General features: G+C 45.3%; 2 protein-coding genes across 4 annotated transcripts in view; both read right to left on the bottom strand.

Annotated features, from left to right (window-relative positions):
* Positions 1-1,046, bottom strand: part of znf704 (zinc finger protein 704) — a 44,203-nt gene extending 43,157 nt beyond the window's left edge. For both annotated transcript variants that reach the window (XM_062410126.1, XM_062410127.1), the window contains exon 1: positions 421-1,046. In XM_062410126.1, coding sequence (XP_062266110.1) covers positions 421-681 — 261 coding nt within the window. In that variant the 5' untranslated portion in view covers positions 682-1,046. The remainder of the gene's footprint in view (positions 1-420) is intronic.
* A 1,589-nt stretch (positions 1,047-2,635) lies between these two features.
* The window catches only part of pag1 (phosphoprotein membrane anchor with glycosphingolipid microdomains 1), a 47,725-nt gene continuing 27,468 nt past the window's right edge, over positions 2,636-22,892 (bottom strand). The window contains exons 2-8 of one of the 2 annotated variants that reach the window (XM_062409525.1): positions 16,545-16,776; positions 16,251-16,308; positions 13,525-13,621; positions 12,578-12,747; positions 11,875-12,306; positions 6,095-6,154; positions 2,636-5,775 (exon numbers count right to left, since the gene is read on the bottom strand). In XM_062409525.1, the coding sequence (XP_062265509.1) occupies positions 5,410-5,775; positions 6,095-6,154; positions 11,875-12,306; positions 12,578-12,747; positions 13,525-13,621; positions 16,251-16,308; positions 16,545-16,732 (1,371 nt within the window). In that variant the 5' untranslated portion in view covers positions 16,733-16,776 and the 3' untranslated portion in view covers positions 2,636-5,409. The remainder of the gene's footprint in view (positions 5,776-6,094; positions 6,155-11,874; positions 12,307-12,577; positions 12,748-13,524; positions 13,622-16,250; positions 16,309-16,544; positions 16,777-22,892) is intronic. The other variant, XM_062409526.1, reaches the window with a different exon arrangement.

The following is a 22,892-nucleotide window of genomic DNA, read 5'->3' as shown; positions in this document are numbered from 1 at the left end:
TTAGACAATGTGCAAAATGCCGGGGGAGCGAGATCTCTCCATATCCGAAAAAAAACAAAACGCTGCAGTCCCAGTGTGTTTGTTTGCCTCGGCTTACCCACCCACTAGCCCACGTAAACATTGCGCAGGCCCCGTCAAGCCCTTTGTCCCGTTTATCTGATTGTCGCCAAATGTCATGACAGCTCGCGATTTCATGCAATATGCAACCGAATCGGTGCTGCAGCTATTCTGGGCGACGCAGGGTTTGTCCCCGCCGGTTAGATCTGTTGTCATCAGCCGCAGAAGCTGCAGCAGCGGCGGCGGCGGTCGCACCGTTAAACCCGCTCTGCGCAGGAAGCGGTTAAACGTGGCAAAACACCGCACGACACAAACAGTGAAGCTCTGCCGGGCGGCCGGAGCTCTGCCCGCGCTCTAACCCACCTTCAGGCTGGATCGGAGCGGTGCCTTGGCCGCCGTGTGGTTGATCCCGGCCGCCAGCTCCTCCTCGGAGAACTCCTTGAGGCTGCCGTCCTGCATGAGCACCGTGTAGACGCTGCGCCGGAGTCCCGCGGCCGACACGTCCCGGTTTTCCTGCTTGACAGCCTGGACCACTCCTGTCACCGGAGCCCCGTCCCCGGTCGGACTCGGCGCATAAACGCGGCTGCCGAGGATCGACCGCTTGACCAAGCGCCTCGTGTGCATGTCGAGAGGAGGTAAATAACAAAAAGGGACAAGCGTCTCGCTGAATTCAGAGCGGGGTCCGAACCATTCACCGTCGAATTATAGCCGGTAAACAACGTCGAGAAAAACACAAAACCGCAGCGGGTAGACTACGCGCCCCGACAGCCCTGACAGAATGTTAGGAAGCGGCAACATGCTCGGAGCAGCGCCGCGTTCAGAAGCACCGGAGCACCGCCGTGGAGCTGGGACTGAGCACCGGACAGAAGCCTTTCGCCGCCAAAACAATTCATTCGCCGCTAGAGAAGCTCCACGACCAGCCGGTTACCTCTCCTGCTCCGTCCGACCTGTTTGTTTTCCCCACTGCTCCCTTCGAGCCGAGGGGGAGGCGGCAAAACACGGAGCGCCTGACACCTCCGGGAGCCGAAGTGACATTTGTACACGATTTGACAAAATGGCGGTTTGTGTGCCAGAAAACCAGCCGGATTTGGAGGAATCAAAACAAACACGTCGAGTACTTTCACTTGACTGGACCCGTTCTGTCGCGATCCCTCTCTAGGGGCTGGAAACGCAATAAACCGCGACAGTGCAGGGGACTCCAGCTCCGGCTTCTGCGGCGTCCAGTCCGGGTGCGGCTCCCACCGAGCAGGGGCTCTACCGGCGGAATGCTGCCTGTAAACATGTGCGGTCCGGCGGCGTCGGCGGCCCGCGATTGGTCGTGGAAGCACACGCCTCCACAAGCCCCCCCCTGCTCCCCCTTCTCCTCCGACTGAAGGTAATGCAAGTCGGGAGGATGCTCCATTCAAAACAATGACGCAAGGATGGAGAGCCAGCCAGCGGGAGGGGGAATTCAGGTTAAGGGAGAGGAAAAGTTCGACCAGACACTCAGGCTTTATGCTTGTAACCCACTTCCAGGTGTCATTGGACTCCTAGTTCCCTATGATCCAGGTGTAAAGTGAAAGTGAAGTTCTGCAGTGGTGTGATTGTGAGAATGTAAACGCAACATCATATTTGGATTTCATGCAAGGTGTTTTTCATTACTTATCAGGCGTATTGTATCACATGGGAGTTTCATGCAACCTGCAGCAGTGAGACCGTACAACCAGCTCTGCTCCCATTAGAAATGCATGCAACATCATGGACTGCACTTTAACATATAACAAATTAACAATATGGTCGAAGAATAACAAATTAAGACAAAGAATTCCAGAGAGGAGAATCATGTGCAAATACTATATGTATACTAAAAATGCTAGTTTACATTCATCAACCTATAGGTCATCCTTGTCAGAAATGCATTGATATATTTATTGAATGTCACATGGCAATTACAAGGATAGCAGTAGAGCGAAAACCTTTCTTTAAGGACAGACAGAAAATGGTGAAGTTATAGAAAAATCGTGAAGAAAGTGAAAAAATAACAAAAAATCCTGGTTCTGCCCCCTGATCCAGATCCACAACCAAATTGAACACGTTCTCCTGCAACCCACATTCTAACAATCCGCCGAGTTTTGAAGAAATCTGTTCAGTTGTTTGTGTAATCTCGCTTCCAAACAATCATAAAAACCAACCAACAAACAAAGGGACAGGGGAGAAAACATAAGCCTCCTGGCAGAGGTAATAACAGTGTCATGCTCTTTTCTCTGCAAGCACTGCACTCACAGGTGGCTGAGCTACACCCTGTGCTAAATAAGAAACCTGAAGTGTGATCGCACAATGTGACTGAAGCTGTGAAGGTACCCGATAAAGACTTTCACTTGATTAAAACCTTCAACAAATGAAATTTACCAGCGGTCTAATTCATTCATCGTGATTATCGCCGCAGCTTGGCAGATTGAATCTAGAAAAATAATGTGATCGCAGTAACAAATGGCCTAATTCATGTCAGATGTAATCTTTTTGGGAAAATCAGGTGCGGCCAGAAATTTATGTGACAGTCCCCCCAGTGAATTAAAACAAAAATAATTCAATGACACAATTTATTATATATATATTTTAATAGAACAATTCATGTCATAAAATATTTACATGCTGAGAATGGAAACTGGACAGAGCGGGAGTGACAGATGTGGCCATAACTGCCAGAACAGGCTTTGCCCTGTGATCAAAGACGGGTGTCACCATAGAGTTGTCTCCTTGTTGTAGGCCGGAACAAATGGTCTCATTAAGGGACTGGTGGAGCCGAGAGGAGACGCGGCGGAGGAGCATCTCAGGCGACACCCCCACCCCCCGAAGGGAGAGGACATGTGTGTGTGTGTGTTTTTATGACCGAAACAGACAGCTCGACAGAATAAGTGATTTTAGGTAAGTATCTATTAACAATGTGTATGCGCTGTCCTGATTAGATTTGGCACTAAAGCATCCCCCCCCCCCCCCTTTTGGTAGATCATTTCCTTAAAGGTCATACATAGCGATCTGTGAACACCATTATATCTAAATGATGCCAGTACCCTGACACACAACCATGACACTTGGCTTAGGAACCATTTGCTCAAAGGGGTTGTGTTCTTTGGGAGGGAAATAACACTGATAATTACCCCTCTGCAGAAATGAATGTGATATTTCTGAGGGTTTCGCTTATACTTAAAAAATATACTGGTATTGGATTGCATCCTCAATAGTCTCTGGCCTGTAGGATTGCTGGGCTATGTGACTGCATTTCCAATGTCTGATATCATTTATGAATCTAATACCAGGCGGCGGGGGCCGTCTTTGTTTTTCTGAAGCGCGGACAAGCTCCTGCATGCCTGGTGGAACACGAACGGGTGCCGGAGATGCTGTTATGTTTTGATGTGGTGGAAGTAGACGCCAACAACAATTCTGCTAAAGTGGGGAAAATACTGTTCGAGGGAAAAGACATATTTACAGCAACGAAAAAACAAACAACATTGGCCTTTCGAAAAGAAACACCAAACAACAGTATTCAGACAATAATTCAGTTATTTTAAATAATAGTACCACAATTAATGTTTCTGCAAATGTACGTACCAAAAACACTGTACCATATTCCCGACCTGTGACTGGTTACTACTTCTCAAAAAAGCAACTCTGAGTTACGTTACAAGGCAAAAGGCGTCGGACACGAGGGCTTCAGGTTTACTTCAAAAACAAGTCAGACATATTATCAGTGCTCTTATTCTAAAAAAAAATCATATCACTCTGAACATTGTACAAACGAGTAAAAGCTTACATAAAACTTCCAGCGAGTTACAGTCAGAATAGTGCTCCTACTACTGTATATACAAGCCTCGGTTGGCATGTCGTCATCACAAGCTACAAACAGACAGATATGTGTTGTTGTTTTTTTCTAACAAGTCAACAAACATTGGCTATTTAAATTGTGCAGAGGTGTAACTGATCTGTAATAATGACCTGTGTATAAATGCAGTACCGTTGTAGTATAATAAACCTTGTGCTTAGAAATAATCCACGATGCCAACGGAAGATGATACGGTACCAAGAGTCGGCTCGAAGAAGCATGATAACAACAACAACAAAATATATTTCATCGATAACATTTGCATTCGTAATACAAGGCTGCGTCATTTCATCACATTACAAGTCTTTTTTCTGAATTTGTTTTGATCCCTGTGCAATATGACAAAAAAGGAAAATATGGTGTCATCACATGTATTCTTCTTTCTAAACAAAGTGGAGGCAGTGCGTACCCTTACAACTGCCTCACAACTCACTTTCTTCTAGTATGTATCTCGATCAAAATGCTAGAAACGTCTATAAAACCCGACTTGCTTTCCTCTCATAGACACATTTCACAATTTTGTAATAATATGCATCCTAAAATAAATACGAATTTCAATACAAAATGCTGACAGGGGCTGAAAAACATGTAAAAAATACATTTTTAGATGCATTGTGAAATGGCAAGCTCATGTGACGCTGACCTCCTTCCTCAAGCTCTGGCTTCCATTTTGGTTCCTGCGGATGACTAGTTTCATTTCCCCCCTGACCTGTAACGACTTTGACCTAAAGTTTGAGAGTCCACATTTACATTTGATGGCGTATAATCTATCAGATGTTGATTTCGGTCAGGGATAAGACAGGCGTTTTCCTCCCAATGCCCATATCTCATTCACTGGGATTTCACGCAGAGGATGCACAGTGGAGGAATAACCTAGAATCACACCTCAATAAAACATGATGAAGAGTCACCTGGAGGAAGCTAGAAAGCAACTAGCAGCTGTCCATGTGGAGTAAAAATAACATGGTGTTCGGTAAGGAACAGTAAGTGCATGAATTCCATGAGTGTATGGCACTGAAACCTTTTTTTTCTTCTTCTTTTTTTTTTTTTTACGTTGCAGGAACAGATCGTGTCCTCAGCCAACCCCTTCAAATGCTGCATGTGTGTTGTGTGTGTTTCTTTTCGTTCAACACAACCCAGCGTTCATGATATGCACTGTCAGCAGAGACGAGCTATTCAATTGCAATCCAAAGTGCAATCTTCCGAAAGATGAAATGCCCAGTGACTGAGGTACAGTCATTGACTACCAGGCCTACGAGTACCGATGACGCTGACCCCGTGTGATAAATTAAAAGTTCCGATGTGATTAACCGTACCCGAGCTGCAAAGAGGACACTCGTGTGTTGATACCGGATGCGTTGTGGTGAGCCGTGTTCTGCCGTTTTGCCCAAGTCATGCACCAAAAGCATGCTCGGTAGCAGGTTCAGAGCACCACAAAGACGTATCACACAGGAGGCTTCGTCCCAAGCAGATGAAGAAGACGAGGAGGGGACTCAGAGACGGGACATTTCCGGGCCGAGACCCATCTCCCCGACGCTCTCATAGTCAGGCTCCGGCGACCTGCCGTGGTCTGACCCCTCCGCTCCCGGTCTGTCCCTGCGGTCGTCATCCGAGCTCCTAGTCTTTGGGATGCGGATGGAATCGTAGCCGGGATCTGTGCTGTCCAAGATGGGGTCCTCCCCCGCCTGTGGCTCGCCGGGCTGGGGGTAGATGTCTCGGACGGTGGCGTAGAGGTCGCTGGAGGAAGAGGACGGGACCAGGCCTTTGAGTTCCGCGATGCTGCTGTAGTCGTGCTCCTTGTCCTCCTCGGTCACAGCTTCGTCACAGTTTGTTTGGTTGACTGTGGAATACACAGCGGACTGCGGGACAAGCAAGAGACACGTTGGTCATGTGATTTGCGTAAAACTGTGGTGCACATGACTACGTTTATTGAGATAACAGGAACGCAAGCACTAAAAGAAACAGTCACTGGTGCATTTATATTAAAAGACCCCTGCTGGGTTTTCCCCTTGTAGCACATTGTCTGATGTTCTATCACTATTTTACCAGTTTCCACGTTTTCTCTTTCTTTTTCATGTTTCTGGTGCTCGGAGCGTCGGCATTCGAAGCGCAAAGTGCTGCTGTCTCGGGACTTGAGCAGGCAGTTTGGGGAATGAGGGGGTTTCAGCAGACACTTACCTCATTGTCTGACAGAGCGTGGTTGTCGAACCCGGTTGCAGGAGACAGGGGGGAGTGTAACTGGAGGAGAGAAAGAGCGAGAAGAGAGATTCAGAAAAGGCCGAGGGCTCGATCACATTTTAACTAAAAGTGGCTGTTCTGTACATTTGGTCGACACACATTTGTATTTTCTTGAAGAAGCTGGTGACTTCATCTTGTTAAAAATGTTACAGTTTCTCTTATAATCAAAAGCAGAAAGCTGCAGCTCTTATTGATCTGCATTACTCTGCATTACAAAAACACGCTGGTGCACGACTGAACAAACAAACACTGTGAACGTCACGGGAGAATGTTCGGTAACGCGATCAATAAAGCGAACTTCTAAACTATTCCAAGCAGTGGGAGAAAAACAACTGCTCCCCGTCGCCACATATAAAGCTAATGTTGTTAATAACTACCCATTCATTAAGTAAAGTATTGAGTGAAAGTCAATGGGCAGTGACAGAGAATGTGATGTTTCTGCGCACATGCCTCCGTCCACTTCGTCTTTTGATCGATGGGGAAGCCATTAATCATCAAAGCACATCTGGCAGCGGCGCCAAACACCTCAGGAGTCTAACGAGAACCTCAATATCTAAGACAGCATCGACCCGGAGCGTTCATGTGATAGGAACATTTTATGCCCATTTCTAAGAGGAAGACATTCTGTACAAGTGAACTCAGTCTTATGATTTAACTTCAGAGTATTTGTAAAGCAGTTGTGTGCCTCCGCCAACCAGCGCAGGTTGAGTTCACATACAAACATTTATTAGAGACTCATATAATATTGTTCAGTTATAAAGGAATTTAACAAACGCTAATGAGACATTATCGAAGGCAGACTTGAGAAAACATGTCTAATGAAGCCACCAAGACGTTCTCTCTTATGGTGCTCTGAAGACAATGTGTTCAAAGGGCAAAAAAGGGTTTGTGAGGTCACTTTAACCTTGACCTTTGACCTCCAACATGTAATCAGTTCAACTTTGAGACCATGTGAACGTTTGTGCCAAATTTAAAGAAATTCCCTCAAGGGGATCCCGATATGTTGACTTTATCAAAATGATTCCCTGCAGCAGTTCCTGGGATATCAAGTTCAAAAAGCTCAAATGTGTTTGTGAGGTCACAGCAACCTTTGACCTTTGACCAGTAAAATCCAATCATTTTATCCTTGAGTCAAGCATTTATAACAAATTCGAAGAAATTCCCAAATGGTGTTGTCGCAATATTGTGGTGAAAAGAAGGGGATGGACGGAGGGGCGTGAACAACCCCCAAACATAATGCCTCTGGCCAATGGCTGCTGCTGAGCACGTCTCCACAAAAGCGTCACATGTACAAATACAAAAACTGCACACAGTCAAAGTAACATCCGGCAGATCCACGTTTCTCTGACATTTTTAATCAAAGCGCGTAAGTGAATGTCATTAATTTATGGATCACACGCGTTTGGAGACATCATTACTTTTATAGATCTGTCAAACGCCAATTAAAGTTGAATTTTCCTTTAGTCAGTCACACAGTCAGAAATTCGCATATTTAACCGAGGTTTGAAGCATATTCAATAAATTCTAATCTTAGGAACTAAATTGAACGTATTATATTACATATTACATATCATATATTAGATTAACACCTAGATTGGTATGTGGACTGGGTGTTTGGTGTCACCGGAGATTAATATTCCAATGTTACAATGCTTTGTTTGCGTGCATGTGAGAGAGAAGATTATAGGAATGTGTTTATGTAGGAGATACAATGCCATGCAGAACATGTGAGTACAACAGTAAGCTGATTACAATCACCTCATGGAGACGCACAACTCAGGTGTCAGTGTGTCAGTCATGCTCACACGCGACATCAGTATTAAGGCCTCAACTCAGATTATCTGCGTTCTCTGTCTTGTACGTGCTCATTGAAGTATTTAAAAAAAAAAATCTAAGCAAACCACAAAAACAATATCAACACACCTCAAAGTGTAACCGTAACACAAAGACTCTACTCACATTCACTTCTTCTACCTAACAATAGTGATTCCTGGTTGCGACCGACAGCTCAACACTGCTGACACGCTGGATATCGCAGTTTGCCTTCTCCGTGTCCCCAGAGTGTTTCCCAGCAGCCCCCCCCCCCCCCCCCTCCCGGTTGGGTCACATTCATTTCCTGCACCTCATATGAGAGGCCCACAGGCGACACGCAGCCAAATGACTGCAAACAAGTGTTATTGCTGTGTATGACGGTTCAATAACTCCACAACTGCACAGGATCGGAGATGATGTGAATGTGTCACAATAAGACTCTGAGTGTGTGTGTGTGTGTGTGTGTCTGTGTGTATCTGCAGAGAAATGTTAAGCTAGAAACCAGGTGTGTGAATGGAAATATGTGTTTAAATGAGAAAAACCTGCCCCTTTGTGCATATGTGTGAGAGCAGCATTAACCGAGCCGCCACTGGGGGGGATCCTCCTCCGACATTTACATACAGGCACCACAGCGTATATGCACAGAGTGTGTGTGTGTGTGTGTGCGTCTGTGAGTGTGTGTGTGTGTGTATGAGACACAGAGATGGAGAGTGAGTATCTATAGCCCATATCATCCATCATGAAGCCAGACTAACTGTCATAGTTATGGTGGCCAGCTGGCGCTTACTGGCGCTTACACACAAACACACACACAGACACTCACACACACACACACACTTGATCTGACAAGACAAATCGTCTACGACTCCTGGTCATACACGGGCAAAAACCACGGGGAGTCAGGAACATTCAGGGTCAAACTTAAATCAGCCCCAGGGAGTCTATATGTAAACACACAGACATGTTTGGGTATATGTGTGTGTGTGTGTAATAAGGGGGGTGGGGAGAAATAACAGAATTAATGCTGACTAGACACACCTACAAGGTACATGAGGGGGTGAATGTATTTTGTGTGTACATGTATGTATGTATGTATCTATGTGTGTGTGTGTGTGCGAGTGGTTTTGAGATATTTCACAGCTCAGCAGATCCAGATTTCCTCGTGGGTCCAGGGGTCAGATCAGGCTCGACTCGCCTGCTGTCCACATGAGCTCCAGTAATTAACTAATTGGCTGCCACACCGGGGACAAAGGAACAGAGAGAGTGACGAAAAAAAAGAGAAGGTAAATGAACAGAGGAAAAGAGAAACAAAAAGACTGAGGACATACTAAAGGAAAATTAGGCTTTTTTTTACAACGCGGGTGTCATTTTGATTATTTCTTTAATCGTTTATGGTAACGGCATTAACTTGCTACGGCGAACAAGGAGCCATCAGCCAAAGGTAAAAGCAGAAGTGATCTGATCTGTAATCTTTGTAAAAAAAACACTCATTGCGCAACATAGCTCAACACACACACACACACACACACACTAAAATGGTCAGCGTGGGCCCCAGTTTTACTGCTGCTCTCTGATTTCTCCGATGAATAAGTTTGGCGAACTCCTCAACTACATCTGGGAAAAGGGCCAACGTGAGCTCTGTGAGGCTACTTGAGCAGAGCAGCACTTTGAGCCAAATGTTTCCATCGGCGCACACTAACACACACACAGCGCAACATGCTGCTGTTTCTGGCCCGACACCAGCAAAGTGAGGAGATCGCAGAGGTTGGTTGCAATTCATCCCTGAGAGGGTCGTGATCGTCTGTGCCAACCTGAGGATAGTCCGTCCAGCAGTTGTGCAAAAACTTCAAAAACTTTAGAGAGAGAAAAAAATCAGGTTATCAACTTATCAAGTTATTGGCTTTTCACCCTCAGAGCCCCATGGATACCGGTGGCAAACTTAAGAGCAATGCATGACTGGCTGCTGAAGTGCCTATGATACTCCCAAAGATGGCGGCTTGCAGGCATCGGCGAGCACACACATCTATAAACCTTTCTGAGGGTGGGGGAAGATCTGACTGGTTACACACGGGTTGTTCAGTGGTCTTAACCAGCTGAAGAAATCAAGTCAATCGCTTTTTCCTAACCTGAGTCAGGTTATAATAAAGCATCATTATCTTTTAGAATAGAAGAAGGGAAAGTAAAGTAAAGGAAAGATCAGAGCAAGTATGAACAGAACAAAAAGAGAGGAGTGGAGAGAAGAAGTTGCCACTCCACGCAGCTTCGTGAGGAATTGACAATGTGGTGTTTGTGCACTTGTCAACAGTCTGATGCAATTCTTTCTGAGCTTTGTGTGTGTGTGTGTGTGTGTGTGTGTGTCGCTGATGGATCTCTGCGTGTGGAAGACATCCTGCTGAGAGCATCAGCGGCGGCTCTTCTCCGCTCAGTGCTCGACACCGAACCCCTTTTCTTCCCTCCTTTTCACCTCCTCACTCGTTTATCTCAACCTTCTTCATTTCACTCGTCTTCCCTCTCTTCTCCTTTGCACATCCACCTCTCACCCTTCCTCCTATCCTCAATACTGTGTCTCATTTGTCATCCTTACTTTTCCCTCCACTCTTCTCTCCTCTGCTACAGATGGCTTCATTTGTATGCTGCTGGGTTTTGTCTTTTTTGTCTTCCTCCCTTCCTTCTCTCTTTATCTCACTGTCTCTCACTCCTGATTCTCGTCTCCCTCACCCTTCATGCCTCCCGGTCCTTTCGGCAATTTGTTTTCTTGACTCAATCTCCCGTCACTCCGTCACTATCTCTGTTATATCTATTACTCTCTCCTGCACTTCCCACACCAGCCCCCATTTTCAGTCTCCTCTCTTCACTCATACACTGTTTTCTGTCTCTCCCTCTCGTTCATTCTCTCGAATTTCTCCCCTCGGTCTGTCACTCTCCCTAAAGCAGCACTGAGCAGGGAGCTCAACATGTGGGAGATGTATCTGCCTTTTCCTTTGTTCTCATTGTCTCTTTCTCAACCAGCCACATTGACTCTGTTGCACAGGGTCGAAGAGCTGATCACCCACTTCAGGTTTATATGGTAATAAACTGGATTATGAAGATATTAATATTTCAGCTCACTCTAGTGACATTGGAATGACTATCTAACTTTTTGGGTTAGAAATTAGTTGGCAATATGTTCTCTTACAAGTTATTTATAGTAGGCAGCTGTGGCTCAGGAGGTATAGAGGGTCATCAACTAACCACAACTTGGGTGGTTCGATCCCTGGTCCCTCCAATCGGCAAGTATTTACCTGACAGTTTAGTGATAGATATGTGATGCATGTACAAGAGCTGTATGAATGAGATGGTACTGTAAAACCCTTTAAGTAATGGATAGGACAGGAGGAGTGTTATGTAAATACAGTCAATTTATAATGAATATATTTACTATATTCATTTTTTATTTTTTTGTAAGAAAATAGTTTCGTTCTCATTGAAATAAAATGAATTAATATTTTGTTGTAACGGAATCAATGCACTGTGCACAGCTCTACCGAGAAATACGATTTTTCATAATTGAAATATCAGGAAAAAATCAATTTGTTTTGCGCTCAAAGTTTATATTGAAAGATTTAAAATGCTAAACGGTTGCGGGTCAGAGAGCTTCAGCTGAGTAGGCGGCCGTTCAATGTGGCCCAGGGCGCAGTCAACCATCAGACCACCTGAGAAGGAGGTTCGAGTGATTGGATTTGCCTCAAAAAGTCGATCTGGTCGTCCATTGACTAGAGGTTCGGTGGTTCGATTCCCAGATCCTCCATTCCGAGTCCCGCAGTGTCCTTGGGCAAGAAACTAAACCCAAAACTTCCCCGGCTGGCAGTGTGTTTGAATGCTCATCAAGACTACAGAAATACACACACAAACAGACACACAATCCTCACCTCTCCATTGTGTAGCCCAGCCCCCTCCAGCCCATTCATCACCAACGGCTGGTTGTCGTTTTCATCCAGAACCTTCTCCGGTACCGGCGGAGGTAAGTCCTCCTCTGGTTCCTCCAGAGGCTTGAGAGAAGGCTTGGCAGCATTATCAGAGCGCCTTTTGGTCTCCATGTCGGCACTGTGACGGCTCTTCTTATTCCAGTCGACCGAGGCGTACTCCGCCCCGTCACACAGGGGAACCCGCTCAGGTGTGCAGGGGCTGAGGTTGCCGTTGAGGAGGGCAGGGGGATGGTGGGCCGGTTTGTCGGGGCTCAGCTGACTGGTACCGTTGGGGAGGCCGAGCTTGGCAGGGGCGTCTTTGAGCTCCTTGACCGTCTCGTAAAGTGAGTCTTCAACGCTGACGTCACGTGACGCCGCTGCGATCTCCTTCACCACCTGGGTAACAGATACATATATCAGATTATTTAATATGCTTAAAATAAGCTATGCACATTACCTGCTTCGGTTTCTCACTGGCAAACCCATCAACCCCTGGGAAATTCAGATATACTCTCTGTAGTTTGACCCTAAAAGCCATCGATCAACCAATCAATCAGTCAGTCAAGCAACCAGGAAATCAAAGCTTTAATCTCCTCCACTGGCACCTTCCAGCTAAGTGCAAGTCACAACGTGTTTGTGCTGTTGCGAGGTGACTTTAAACACTGACCTCATAGGTGCTGTCCCCTGAGGCTGGGGGTCCGTCCCCGATAAGGGCAGTGTTGGGAGGGATGCTGGGAAGCTCGCGGTCCTGAGGACACTTGGAGGACCTGAGCTCTGATTGGCTGGAGAGCATCTCCTCAGACGGATGGGGGCTGGTGTCCTGTGTGTCTGTGAGGACTGGTGGGTCAGAGACAGAAAGGGAGAGTCAGGGTGAGTAAACAGACTCGCTTCATGACCGTTTCACTGTTTCTCATGAGAAACAAGATGATTTTTGACCATTTATTTTGAGGTCGTTTTAGTTTGTGAGTCACCACTTCCCTCTTTCTTGCCTGCAGAATACATTATTTACTGTTTCAAGCCTCTTGCTACGAATGAGAAGTACCCATCTAGGTAAAATGACGAATGACTATGACTAAGAACGTTACATAGATGTTATTCAAAATGTTGAATAACATCATGAAAACTGAATATATAAACCTGTGGGACAACAGAACATGTTGCACTTAGCTAGAAATGACTCTAGCATTACATAGCTTATATCTAAAGGAGGGATATGATGCTTTTTCACCGTTTACCATACCTTTAGTTTGTTATACAAGTATTTAAAAGTAGTTAAAAAGCCCAAAAGTCTGCAATAAAGGGAGCTCCTCTCCTGAAGTTACTTCCAAGCCATTGTGATATCATGTGAAATATTTGCATAATACCGGCCAATGAGAGCAGACTTGGTTTTATCGAGAAGGGGGGCCTTAAAGAGATGGGAGCTAAAACCAAGTATTTGCAGGCAGAGGCTGAAAAGAGGAGCTGCAGCAGCAATTGACAGGAAGAGGAAAGTGATGTTTTCTGAGCATTAGAGCATTCCAAACTTTTCAAGCAAAATTGTGAACCTGGATATGTCTCATTTAAAATAGTTAACAGTGAGGGCCTGACTAAGCTAAACTAACTATCCTTACTTACTTGTACCGCTGGTTAGAGGACCATTGTGAGAGCTGCTGACACCCACGTCCGTCACTGGACTCTCTGCTGATTGGCTGATCGTCTCTCTCTCTGACACCTGCAGAACAAAGCGCAAGACGTTAGTCACTGCTGGCTCGTGACTCACCGGCTGTGCCTGACAAATCTAAGGCATTACGTAAAGAAGTCACACAAAAAAGTGTTGCAAAGTTTAATGAGTGAAAGGAGCAGGAATCTGTGTGGATGAGTTTCACACCTCTGTGCAGCCGGATGGAGGAACATTATTCTCTGGATCTTCAGGATTTTCTGTAAACTCACATTTGCACCACTGATGCAGTTTTGTCACTCTTTTCTTATCCTCTCATATCATAATACTGTTCAGTTAATGCCCATCATCAGCACATCATGCATGTGTTATTAAATGCTGTGTGTTTTTACACACTGGGCAAAAACATCTAAAGATAGGTTGCAATTTCTTCACGTCTAAAAATCGAAACCAACTTGTGCCTAAGACGATACGCTGCTGCTGTTCAGTCGTATCTCGGTTGGTTGTAGTCGGGTTCATGAGAGGCTGAGTTGATCTGACATCCATCTTTTTTTCTCCTCACCTACAGATACATCTCCTTTAGATGTCTCGTTGAATCATTAATAATTAGATGCACTGACGCTAAGATTGAAATAGTTGCACAGTTTTGGCAGAAGAGAGTAAAACGGCTGAAATAGGAGTAACAACAAATATCGATTTTACTTCCCCTCCATCTACAGGAAAATCAGATAACCCTGCAGCTGCCAGGGGTTCACTGCTGCTCAAGGACACTTCAGCAGAGCCCATGTCCTCCACTTGAAGGCTGTTTGCCCGTTCGCTACATCTCACCTCAAACTCTGCAGCTCTAATTAAACTAATGCAAGAATCCACTGCCCCGGTTTCATCAGCCTCCACGGAGTACTCTCATCGACGGCTGGTAACTGTCACTGAAAATAAACTGGGCTTAATAACACAGCTGAGCACCTGTCGGATTTGTGAGCGTGCACTTTAATCATAAACTCTCTCGTTTCCACAGGCAGAGGTACGACTCCGTCAGCCGATGCCGACAACATACAAGCACAGTGTCAGTTCACTGACTGCTGTAAGTCATGACTCCCTTTGTCCAAGGTTTGTTGTTTTGATTCTGTCTCTGCGGCACTGAGGGTGTGCATCAGAAGCTCCACACCTCTACCTAGTGGCCATCTGCTGTCATAGCTGTTGGTGTCTATGATGTAATCTTTAACTGTTTTATTACCCAAGCATCTGTTATGATGTTTTTCTTTTGTTTCAGTTTCAAGAGCAAAGTGGGAGATGGCTTCTTAACTTAATCTGGACCTTGAAGTCTTTTTTGACTGGAGAAGATATAATGTGTGTTGCTTTGTGGGTAAGGACTGAATGAGACGCTGAATTTGGACTCTTTGTATCCTCAAAGTCAAAAAGGTGAACAACGGTCTCATATTTTGTGTGAATGAAGAGAACGAATGAGATGTGTTGGATGGATTTTATCTTTATTGTCAGGACGTGGCCACGGAGACAGCCAGGCCGATTGCGGGCGAGTGAGGACGAGCCAAACTGATCATCTGCGCAGACAAAGACCCGACATTAACCTGTCAGCCCGTGGCGTGGTCTGTCATTTGCTGAAACTGTGCGACTACCCCACAATTGTGCTGCTGCATGAACGTTACGGTGAAGGTATCCATCAAATGCTCACAAAAAAAGGCCCCTGGGAATGAACGTGCACGTGCAAGGAGAACCATGTAGCCTGATGCGTGCGCACACACATACACACACACATACACAGACAAAGACACATAGACACATGCAGGAAAGAACCCAGAGGGAGTGACAGAGTAAGAGACTAAGTGGATGTCACTTAGTGTGTGGAAGCCAAGCGTTTGCCTCATTTAAATGTTTCTTTCGGACTGAATCATCGGAATTATGGGTGAAATAACTACGTCTGTGAGGCGATGTTCAATCAGACACTGACATTATAATGAGAGTTAGATACTCAGCGAGAGCAAAGGTCAACTCTAATAACACTGAATATTCATGGCTTTTCACGTTGTTTTGCATAATGACTTTTTGTAAAAACTGGATTTAATTAAAAAAATGTTGACATAAGATAAAGGAACACAGCTTGCTGGAGCAGTTTTTAGGTTAATTTATCTAAAATTATTCATTCTTTATACTTCTAAATTTGTATTATTTTAATTTTGCTGTTCAAATTTTAGAGACAACCTTTCTAACAACTGCGGGCTGTCTCTGTTTGAGGGTGTGTGTATGTGTGTCTGTGTGTGTGTCTGTGTGTGTGTGCATGCTTCTACATGTAAAGCTACATATTTGAACAAGAGAACACGCTCAAACATGTTTTCGAAGCTAGAATTAACATAGTTTCTTGTTTTTTTGAGTTTCTAACCTCATCTTTAATAAACTCCTGAAAACATCCACGGTTACGCATCATTGTTTACCTAGAGACCGTGTAAGAGAACAATTGTGTGTTTGTAAAGAATGTATGGACACAGTGTATTCACTGGTCTGCACATGCACACACATAAAACGCAAAACTAGCAGGACCAGAAACCTACTTTGTGTAAATACATTTCAGAGACAGACTTTGCATCATCCACCAGGTGTTTCACTATCGCTTTTTAAAACTGCGGTTTAAACTTGCTCTAGTATTTTGTAGGTCAAGAGTCAGACTCACTCCATTAATGAGGTTGTCTTGGTCTCCTGCTTGATGTCCATTGGCTGCTTTCTTCTGCCTAGAAGACGAGTGGAGAAATTAGAGAAGACAGAAAACAGGAATATAAGATGTGAATGTTCCTTTTTTTGCTTGTTTTCTGTCACACATTGGATTTTAAATAAAACTATGATGCTATCGAAAATATTGTTTAAGGTTCTTAATGTTTTAAGCTACCATAAGTTCTATTTTTATGATGCCAATTGTCCGAATTGAGTCTGAAATCGGCTTTGTGAGTTATGGTATTATGTTGCTCACCCCTGGCAGCTAGCACAGAGCAGCAGCAGCATGGACACCAGCAGCAGGACAGTGAGGGTGCTGAGAGTGAAGACCAGTATCAGCTGCTCACTGCCGAGCCACGACGCCACCCCGGTGGCAGCGGCCGCCCCCGACCCGACGACGCCCGCCTCTGGCCCCCACCACACTCCACTCAGCACCGGAGCCATGACGCATCACACTGTTGGAGGAGAGGTCATCGGACAGGGACCTGCTGAGGGGACGAGAGGGAGGAGATAAGAAAACATTTAATTAATCGATTCAACAAAAAGGAAACTTTGGGAGCAGCTTAAACATCTTTGAAACACATTCAATAAATCACATTACCTTACAATAAGAGGAAAATATGTACCACATGATTATTTCAGCCTGACACCAATAAAACCTATACATCAGTTATTCATACAGAACAACTTCTCATTGAATGGAACCTGTGCAAAAGAAATATTAGCTGTAGTAGGCTTTGGCTTAAAAGGCAATACTAATAAGGATCCTTTAACATCAAATCTTAAATGCGTTGTTCACCAGCAGCTCAACTGCATCCTGTGAGCACACATGGCCAGCAGGTGGCAGCATAAAGCAGCGTCAGACTGCACTGCAGCCAGAGCTCTGCCTCAGTCTGGTGCAGTGGAACTGAACCTCACACCAAACCAGAGCCACCACCACCGGCACCTGGCCTCAGCAACCTCATCACGTCCCCCCCTGCTAACCCGAGTTGGGTTTCGCCTCACTGATGGAACTGCCAATGTTATGACCTACGAGGCTGTGTGGTGAGCCACGGCAGGCGCAGACGAGGTTGTGTGCTTCTCTGAGCCCCCCCCCAAACAAATAAAGGTGGAGTGGCTGGTTTGCATCCCACCATGTGTGTGTGTGTGTAGAAAAGAGGGATATTGAGAAAGAAAGAAAAGGGGATCGGACAGAAAAGGAGATGTACCAGGTGACTGACAATGAGAACTGAGGAGAGGAACATTTATGACCATGTATCTTCACGTCCTGCTCCTTTCAATCAGCAGAGGAGACAGTTATAGCCGACCTCCCAGTGATCGCTGACAAAAACACGACAATCCATCTTCCCCTGTCTGCTTTCTCCTGGTCTACGTGCATGAGCCAAACTGTCTGGACTAATACGTGTGTGTGAGTGTACAGAGTTTGTGTGTTTTGTGCCGGTGGTGTCTCTCTCTGCTCGTCTATGGTAATGAGAATTGGGGATGTGGGAGTTGGGGGGGAAACGTCTTTGAGCAGCGATGAATTTTCGAGGCGAACCTGCACTAGCCAAATTGAACCGCTCCCTGCAATGGGCTTCGGAGGGATTCCTGTTTTTTAAGTTGGAAACGGCGGTTGTGTTTGAAAAGTGCACCAGTGCTCAGGCCGCATGGATGGTAAGAGGCAACCACAAGCTTACCTTCACACCGTGGATGATTAGTCAGGTCGGCCTCGTCTGGAAGGGAGCAGATAATACAAAACGAGAGGGGGGAGGATTTCTGCTTAATGAAAATAAACTGCACCGAGCTGAATATAAAAATGTCGGTGGTGGTGTTCTCTCTGCGTGTGTGTGTGTGTGTCTACACAGGGACTACAGGTGTGTGTACGCCCTAAAGTGGGAGCTGTGAACATGTGAGAAAGAGTGTTTTGTTATTCTAATATCAAGAAAATACTGGATAACAGGCTGCCTGCAACCTGTCTCTCTCTATCACACACTCTCTCACCCACACACACACACATTTAGGTATTATCACTATGCATTGACTTCCATTAAAGCTACAAAGCGGTAACAACATGAGCAAACATGCTTGTAATACTATCTTAACCATCAAAACTAAATACCTAATGCAACCCCTTACTCTAATTCTAAACCTATACCAATAAAATCAAGTCTTACAGCAAGGGTTGGCAATCCTGGAAAAGCTACACTTTAAAAATACAACTATTACGTGTCACAAAAGTTTGTAGCAAAAATGTCATCGCTCCGTAAAGGGGGAAGTCACAAAGAAATAAGAACACATACACACACACACACACACAAACACACACACTATATCCATTTTATTGACCATGTAACCGAGAGGATAACAACCAGGTGACATCATCCATGTAACAGATGATACAACATATGATATCTCCTGTATCCATCGACTGTTCAGTGTCATGGACCCACAAGTTGTGACTCTTACTACCACTCCTCTGAATCCACAGAGGTGAACACGGACACTTCTGTGTGTTCTCATCCTGACCCCTCACAGGTAAGTTTGTCCTGTGTGGTCGAAACACTGTCTGATTTTTTTCCCACCATGACTAACGTCTCAAAGATTCCTCATCTGGTTTCGTCTGAGTGGTTCGTGTCCAGGTGTCACTATGTGCCACGGTGTGCCAGCTCGTGTGTGTCTCCGCTGGCACCCACATCAGAATAATCACCGGCTGCCACAGCACCGTGTCGCCATGGCAACGTTCCCTTCTAGCCACCAGCGCTATTTAACGGCGGAAGAGAGCGAAACAATCTAATAAAAGAGGAAAACATTTTTGGAATGCAAACGTGCAGAGGACTGTCCACGGGATGATAACGAAGATGACGACGTTAAACGGCTGAATTTCAATATTATTTACATTTCACTGGTGTTTCCAGAGCTTTCAACCACGTCCTGCGGTTTCCCCTCAGGTGATCGTGTAACTCAGCTGTCATGGAGACGGTTAAGTTGTCATCAAAACGTTATCATATGTTAATTTCATCCCAGGATAATAAGTGCCTGTGTATGGATGTGTGGCTGCATCTGTCTCTGTTTTGACAACTGTGCAATCCAACCTCTGAGGAAGAGTGTGGGGCGAAAGCTTTGGAAACAACACATTTTTTAAATGACAAATAATATTAATGTATAATCAGCCGACAATAAGAATCATGTTTTCCTATCATATCCACAAAAGGAGTCCTCTTTCGCTGAGCCCACCATGTTGCACCGCCATGTTTCAAAACCCTGCATAAGTGAAACCAAAGCATCTTGATTGCAATCTAAATCCAGTCTCCTCCATGTTAGTGGAGGGGACATGTTCCAAAGTATAAAGTCCAAGTACAGATAAATATCACACCGATATGTGTTCAAGTGCTCATTATTCCATTAAGTTTGCTTTCAATGACTTGTCTGTACTGCACAGACTCCGGCTCCAAATACCGAGGGCGGCGTTTGTATATTTTGGCTTCGTTTAATCGAATGGTATGAGGAACCTTGGAAGTACAGACACAGATCCAGCTCCGGATTACATTTCTGACATACTTCCCTGCCGAGTAGAAAATATGCGTGGAGCAGAAACATCTATATTTTCTCCCTGAGAAGACACCCTTCATTCCTCAAGACCACATATAAAAGCTTGGAGATTTTCCACTGCGGAAAACTCCTCGCGGGCCACCACCACGCCGCCATGTGATACAACACAGCGAGCCAAGCACTACAACTGGGCCCTCCTTTGCTGTCATCCACTATCTCACGGCACTTTCAGACTTTGATGAGAGAAAACCGACGCCTTGGAGGGAGAGACAATCGGTGTGGCTGTCTTCTGATTCATGCCGCAAGAACGGGCTGGAAAATCCATTTGGAGAGGAATGTGTTTTGGGGAGTTAAAGGAAGAAATCCAAATTCTGCCCTCACCCAGCTGTAGACACAACACACACACAGACACACACCCACACACTCACACATAGGGCCAATACTAACCACAAGCCTCACTCAGGCACAATCTACCAAGCAAGAAACCGGAGCCAAAGAGGAAAGAGTCCAGTGTGAGCCCTTCTGCTCTACAAGCGGAGACCCTACCTGACACTGCAATGAAGCGTACGAGCCAGGCAGAGCAGTGTGTGTGTGGGTGTGTTTGTGTGTGTGTGTGTGTGTTTCGTCTGTTGGACAAGCTGTTAGACAGCAATGAAAGACAGTGGGGGGAGAAAAAAAAAAGAGAATGAACATCCACGGGTAAAGCAGCGCTCCAGCTTCTGCAGATGCCCGTGTGGCGTTGTGACTTCTCCCTCGGCTGGGTCCTCCGGGCGCTCTGCACGCAGGCGGAGGGAGGGCTTACAGCTGGATGGCTGCTGAGAAATGAGCCCCGGGAAGCTTCTCATCGCGGAGCCAGAGGCATTTCCACAATAATAAATAATCCAGTTTTTTAGGAGGAGGGGGAGAAGCCTCAACTTTTCTTTCAGAAGTCTTGCTCGTGTTGTTTGGAGAACCACAGGAGGCTCAAAGAAGCGTTTTCTAAAATTATAAAAGGAGTTTGGGGAGAAGAAAGTGATGACTGGAGTTTTTTCCAGACAACGAGAATTTCTGCTTCTTTCGCAGAGACAACCTTTTGTGCGATTGTTCGGGCCACGGAAATGCATTGTATGCAAAAGTGCTACTTGAAATAGTTTTCTGTTATTTATTTTGACTAGGCTGCAAAAATATGAATACAGGCAATCACAGGCGGCACATTCAGTGACCTGCACAGACACACACACTTTCCAGTCCCGCACTTTGTGGTTCTGCAAGGATGTGCACGACCCAAAGTCCGTTGTCTCCATAACAACAACACAGAACTGTGCAGGGTCTCTGTGTTGATGTTATTTTGGCAGGAATACACACTTTGTACCAGACTGAGCATGAATCATTGACAGTAGATGGACTTTGTTTATATAGAGCTTGAATCTTCACGACTCAACGCATTATAAGCTACAAGTCACACACACACACACACACACACATTAATACAGCGCTCTGTATGCATCTCTTTTCAAGCATGCAGACCAGAGGATATGGGGATCAAACGGCCGACATTCTGTTAAGTTGACGACCCACTTTACCTCCTGAGCCACAGCTGCCCGGATGTGGGGATCAGTGGTTGTTGTGCAATGGGGTTCAAATGTGTAATAACCAGTCATTTGTTTAATAAAACATGAAAATAAATTAATATTTAATTGTCATAGCTGATTGGTTATTTCTGTATAACATCTTTTAATGCTTTTTTTAAAGAAATGGTTTGGTCTCCATCAATATTGCTCATCTGTGACAACAAAACGGTCAACACAAAGACAATGAACATGGATGCTTCACATAACACACACACACACACCACTGACCATCTTGTGTCTTGACCGGAGGGCCATTTGGATGGTGGGGGGTGGGAGGAATGGGGGAGGGGTGAAGACAGATAGGGGACTGCTGCCAGGAGCAGAGAAAATGGAAAAATAAAAAAAAGAGGAAAGAAACAACAAAAAGGGAAAAACTCAACTAGAAGGATGAGTAGAGAGAAAAAGAAGCAGGAAAGGCAATACAGAAAAAGAAAAGAAAACCACTGAGCGCACACACACACACACACAGAGACCGACAACGCCATAGTGAAACATCCATCTTTGCACACACACCCATCCCTATGGAGGAAGAATGAAATACAACTCCCCACACACTGCAGTTAGTGGGACCCTGAGAGTGTGTGATGAGAAACACACAGAGGCATATCTCTTGATTTAAACACATTAATGCAAAAATAAACCTAGATGTGTCAGGTCATACATTTAGAAAGAGAGAGAGAGGGCGAGAGAGAGAAAGAGAGAGAGAGAGAGAGAATGAGAGAGAGACACAGAGAGAGAGGGGGGGGAGTCTGTGTGTGTGTCTGTGTGTGTGTCTGTGTGTGCGTGTGCGTGTGCGTGTGTGTGTGTGTCTGTGTGTGTGTGTGTGCACTGATCAGTCCACGCACGTCTCTATAACTAATCACCATCTCTGCATGTGCGCCCGTGTCCGGTTGTGTCCACGCACATTGAAACAGGTGCTTCTGAACGAGGGACATAATTCGTGTTGCCGTGGCAACACTGCCCATCCGAGGGGTTGATGGTTTTAGAATGAGAAATTGATCCATCGTCCCTAAATGGGGAAGTTGAGACTGCATAATTCAGCAAGGCTCCCTGCGTTCTAACCTGCCCTCGCTCGTATTACATATCTGTGTTACATTTTCATCCGTGTATGAAGGAATCAGTAGAAGCAGCTTCTGTATCAAACTCCCTCTGGGGACATTAAAACGAAACATGAAGCATTTTCTCTTCCCGAACCGTCGAAAGAGAGACGGCCGCCATGCAACCAAAAGTCGTATCTTTCATAAAAACTAAATAGAAGAAAATGCGTGTCAATTATCTGTTATTTCTTTTTCACTGCATGTATATTCTCAGAACATCAAACCCAAAAATGTCCAAAATGTTCACAGCCACGTTTCTCTGCGATCTACAGGACGGACCAGTGGTCGAACGGAGGAAAGAATTCAACCTTCCCTTCTCTCTCGAATCTCAACCAGCCGAAGAGCCACAGAAACAGCAACATGTGTCTT

The sequence above is a fragment of the Platichthys flesus genome, chromosome 17, assembly GCF_949316205.1.
Source record: "Platichthys flesus chromosome 17, fPlaFle2.1, whole genome shotgun sequence".
Taxonomy (NCBI): Eukaryota; Metazoa; Chordata; class Actinopteri; order Pleuronectiformes; family Pleuronectidae; genus Platichthys; species Platichthys flesus.
Note: the sequence above shows the minus strand (reverse complement) of the source record. Positions and strands in the feature narration are given on the sequence as shown.